At 31.7% G+C, this 4,114-nt stretch overlaps 1 protein-coding gene across 3 annotated transcripts in view; it reads left to right on the top strand.

Moving 5' to 3' along the window:
* The window catches only part of LOC116845132 (protein THEM6), a 17,121-nt gene that overhangs the window by 10,131 nt on the left and 2,876 nt on the right, over nucleotides 1-4,114 (top strand). For 2 of the 3 annotated variants that reach the window (XM_032817487.1, XM_032817486.1), the window contains exons 3-4: nucleotides 2,293-2,507; nucleotides 3,678-3,863. In XM_032817487.1, the coding sequence (XP_032673378.1) occupies nucleotides 2,293-2,507; nucleotides 3,678-3,863 (401 nt within the window). The remainder of the gene's footprint in view (nucleotides 1-2,292; nucleotides 2,508-3,677; nucleotides 3,864-4,114) is intronic. The other variant, XM_032817488.1, reaches the window with a different exon arrangement.

Below are 4,114 nucleotides of genomic sequence, written 5' to 3'. Positions count from 1 at the left end.
GCGAGAATGGGTGGACGAATGGATTGCTTCGAAACAAACATCGTTTTATCGAGATGGTATCGCCCAGTTGCCAGAAAGATGGCAAAAAGTTGTAGAAAGTGATGGAAAATACTTTCATTGAAATAATTTAAATAAATTTTTTACAATAAATGCTTTTTCTCAGTATTTTTTGGGCGGAAACTAAGTTAAGGTCCTAATATTATATAGCTGGAATATAAATTATTATTTCCCAGCAATTATAGGTATTTAATTGTACGCAGAAATTATAAGCTATCACTTAATTTGTAAAAATATTATAATTATATATTTTATATCAAAAATATTTTTACTAAAGATAATAATATAAAAGTATTTTGCCATTCTAAATTAATTAGCTCTCAAATAACACAATATATTCCAGAATCATCCTAGAGCTATTCTAAGCATCTAGTGTCCCAATATGTTTTCAGGTATTTTATGCTATTGAAGTTATTTTCATTTATTTATTTTCATTTTTCTATACATATTCAAGTGGAAATGATTACTATTGTAATAGTAATTTCCATTATCAAAAAGTGTATAACTTCTTTTTACTATAAAAGTGAACTCCATAGTACAAGTTGTGTAGTCTTGTGATCATCGTTCTTATATATATTAATGCATCATATTTTACGTACGAGAAAACGGAAGCCATCTAGTGAATGATCCGATCCTTAAATATAAGAATGCTATATAACATAGATGTAATGCAAATAAACGCTTCTTATATAACAGGTTATATTTTAATTATGTTGGTGTTATGTAATTATAACCTGTAAATAACAGAGAATTATAACAGTTTTAAAACACAGTTAGATTGCAGTTATAAAAGAAAATTATGTAACTTTAACATTAATAACGTATAGCACCCGTTATATTACGTGTTACTTCTATGTTATATAATAGTTATATTCTGTGTTTGCTGGGTTCTGTCTTTGTGTTTGTTTATTATGCGAGGAGGGTGTTTACATGCGGATCGTTACAAACGATTTAATGATTCTGCAAGTTCTTCTTGCGTCTGACTCGGATCTTGATCGAGTAAAGCTTCTACTTCCTCATCTTCAAACTTTTTCGGCTGGCCTGGACGTTCCTTGTCTTCCGTGTTAAAATCACCTATTTTATAGCGTCGAAACCAGTACTCACATGTTGAAATCGATGGAGTATAATCACCATAAGCTTCCGACAGCATTCGTTGACTTTCAGCAGCACTTTTCTTCAAATGGAAGCAAAAAAGTAAAACTTCCTGCAAATTGCGTTTTGTTGGCACAAAATTCGACATATTCAATGCTCAAAAAAAACAATGTTGTTTACACTTCGGCAAAATGACATACTGAAAACTAAAGTCACATGATGGTGCTTTGACATAAAAGTAGCAACAATACGGTCCGATGCGATATAGTACTAGTTACGCCAACTTTTGAAAATCTTTTAAAATTAGTACACACTCCCAATAGTACGTTCATAGAATATTCGAATAACACAACTATAAATGTGCAGAAAATTTATAAAATTTATAAAGTATTGTATTTCTCATAGATATGTATCATTACTGATCTATAATAAATGCGTATTACTATTTGGGACATTAGAAAAACTTTACAGTCTCATAAAGGAATTGTACAAGTAAATCTTACGAATGCCCTTATAGAAATGTAATACTGATAAGTAATAATTTGGCCAGTGATAATTACTGTCGTTCAATAATTTTATTACTTGTACGAGTAATAAAATTACTATTTATTACTGGCCAATTTATCATAGCCAGTGATACTTTTCTGTAAGGGTGTTCAAAGTGCATTCTTTTCTTTTATAAACATACGAATCTCTCTGCCTGCATATAAAACATTGTACGTGTATTCGTAAAATATTCTGGAATTAAGAACATCTATGTTTCATAAGAATATTCATAAGATATTTTGTACTGTCTGTATTCAGGGTCTATGATTCAGATGAACGTTTTAGGTCACGATAACGAAGTTGAGGAACAACGTTTCTCACCACCAAGTTTTTATCGGATCCATGCGTTTAGTTAAACTAATTGAGATTTTTTCCATTCATATATCCACACAGCAGGAATGTCCCAAATATATCATAAGGATATCTTGAAGATATCACATATCCCAAATATATCTTTAGGATATCCTTATGATATATTTTGGACATCTCTGCTGTATAGGTACATGCATTCATAAATATTTTAAATTAAGATTGCCCTTTGTACTTATCCTGTAACATAAGATGCTTCTTGTTTATGACGTTTATTATTTTGCACAGCGGTCTGCACCACTACTGACTTGGACGCTCTTCTATATCACATGAACAACGCGAGGTACCTTCGTGAACTCGACTTCGCGAGGGTGGATTTTTACGAGAGAACAGATCTGTATCGAGAGGTTTGCTCTCAAGGATCAGGCGTGGTGCAAGGAGCCACTACTATTCGCTACAGGCGATTCATCAAACCGTTAATGTTTTTCAAGATAACGTCCAAGGTAATACTCGATTGGACTGTTGCCTGAGAGACAGAGTTTCTTAAAAATATCGTTCAACATTCTGTCACTCAATCGGATTTAAAAAGTCGAATATGGAAGTACCAAGGCCAATTAGTTTTTGAAGTACGTAAGCTAAAAATTTGTTGTTATTGCATAGATTTCGTGAATCATAAAGACCATAAATAAATGTAAATAAAGGCAGTAAGATTCAAACAGCAACTAAATTGATTAATCACAGTCGAGAATTTCGACATGATAGGTTTAAGGGGACTGGAAGGTCAGATTGTTTGACAATCGTGCTTGTTCTTTCACAATTTTTTATGACAAACTGAATGAATATGCGAAAGTGTTGTTTTGACGTGTATTTATACAATAAAATATAAAGACATTTATATAAAGACAAGAAAAATATAATTTTGATGATCAAATACTCAATATAAATGTATGGTACATGCAGTTATATCACATGCAGTTATATCATGTCAATCACATTGACATTGGAAGTTTTCAAACTAAGATGTATGAATATTGTCACATGTGTATTGGCCAACGTCTGTGTCTGACGGTGAATTGTGCCGCCTCTGCCTATTTTCCTTATCTGGTCCGTAAGGCCAGTTCTATATTACTTGCAAATCGCAAGATCGTAAGAAAATTTACCAATCACAGTCGATCGTTCTCTTACGGCCAAAGAAGAATTGACTGTGATTGGTCTATTTTCTTGCGACTTTGAGACTTGCAACTAATGTAGAATGACTTTAAGAAGCTAACTATTTATCTTTATAGCTTAGCAACTAAGCCTCGGATAACATTTTGCAAGAGAAAAAATAGAATTCTTAGAATTCGCTTAAAAATACGATAATATTAATCTATATATATCTAATATATAGTATAATTCTAATAATCGATAATTCGATAATCTAATAATTCGATAATCTAATAATAAGTATTAGAAATTTTTAAGTTTAATCGAGAGAGAGTTATCAGGACATATTCTAAAATATTATTTGATCTTTTTAGAATAGTAAATAATGAAAAAATCAAATCACATTGTATGCGAAACATTCCTTTAAGATGTTATTTTCCTTAAATGTTTTTGACAATACATATTTAGGATAACAATCTTTGTTAGAATCTTGCATAACTGTAACATAATATTTTCACCTTTTTCAGATTATTTATTGGGACGAAAGGAGTTTTTTCATGGAGCATCGATTTATTACGCCTAACGACGGATTCGTGCGAGCCATCGCGATTTGCAGACAGAAACTGCTCGATTGTAGTGCCGATACTGTTATTGGCGCTCTAATAAATCGTAGAGTGAAGCAAAATGAAAATGTCGAGGCAAGTGTAACGCAGGTAGAAATAAATCCGTAGCTAACATTTTTACATATTGCAAATGCACATCGCTTCGAGCGATTGAAGTTGCTCTCAGAGATGTTCATAGTTGAACATAGTTGAATCACCATAGTTGACGTAATTAGTCGCTAATCCTTTAGATGGCGATTTCTGTCATGAAATTTTCTGTCTGTCGAATAACATTACGTTTATGCATTTCGATACTTTTTATATATTTATTTCATTAAGTAATAATTGTTAATTTAAAATAA

This window comes from Odontomachus brunneus, unplaced genomic scaffold (genome assembly GCF_010583005.1).
Source record: "Odontomachus brunneus isolate Ranch 3 - 2012 unplaced genomic scaffold, Obru_v1 Obru_scaffold_049, whole genome shotgun sequence".
Lineage (NCBI taxonomy): Eukaryota > Metazoa > Arthropoda > Insecta > Hymenoptera > Formicidae > Odontomachus > Odontomachus brunneus.
This window is presented reverse-complemented; position numbering and strand designations above follow the sequence as displayed.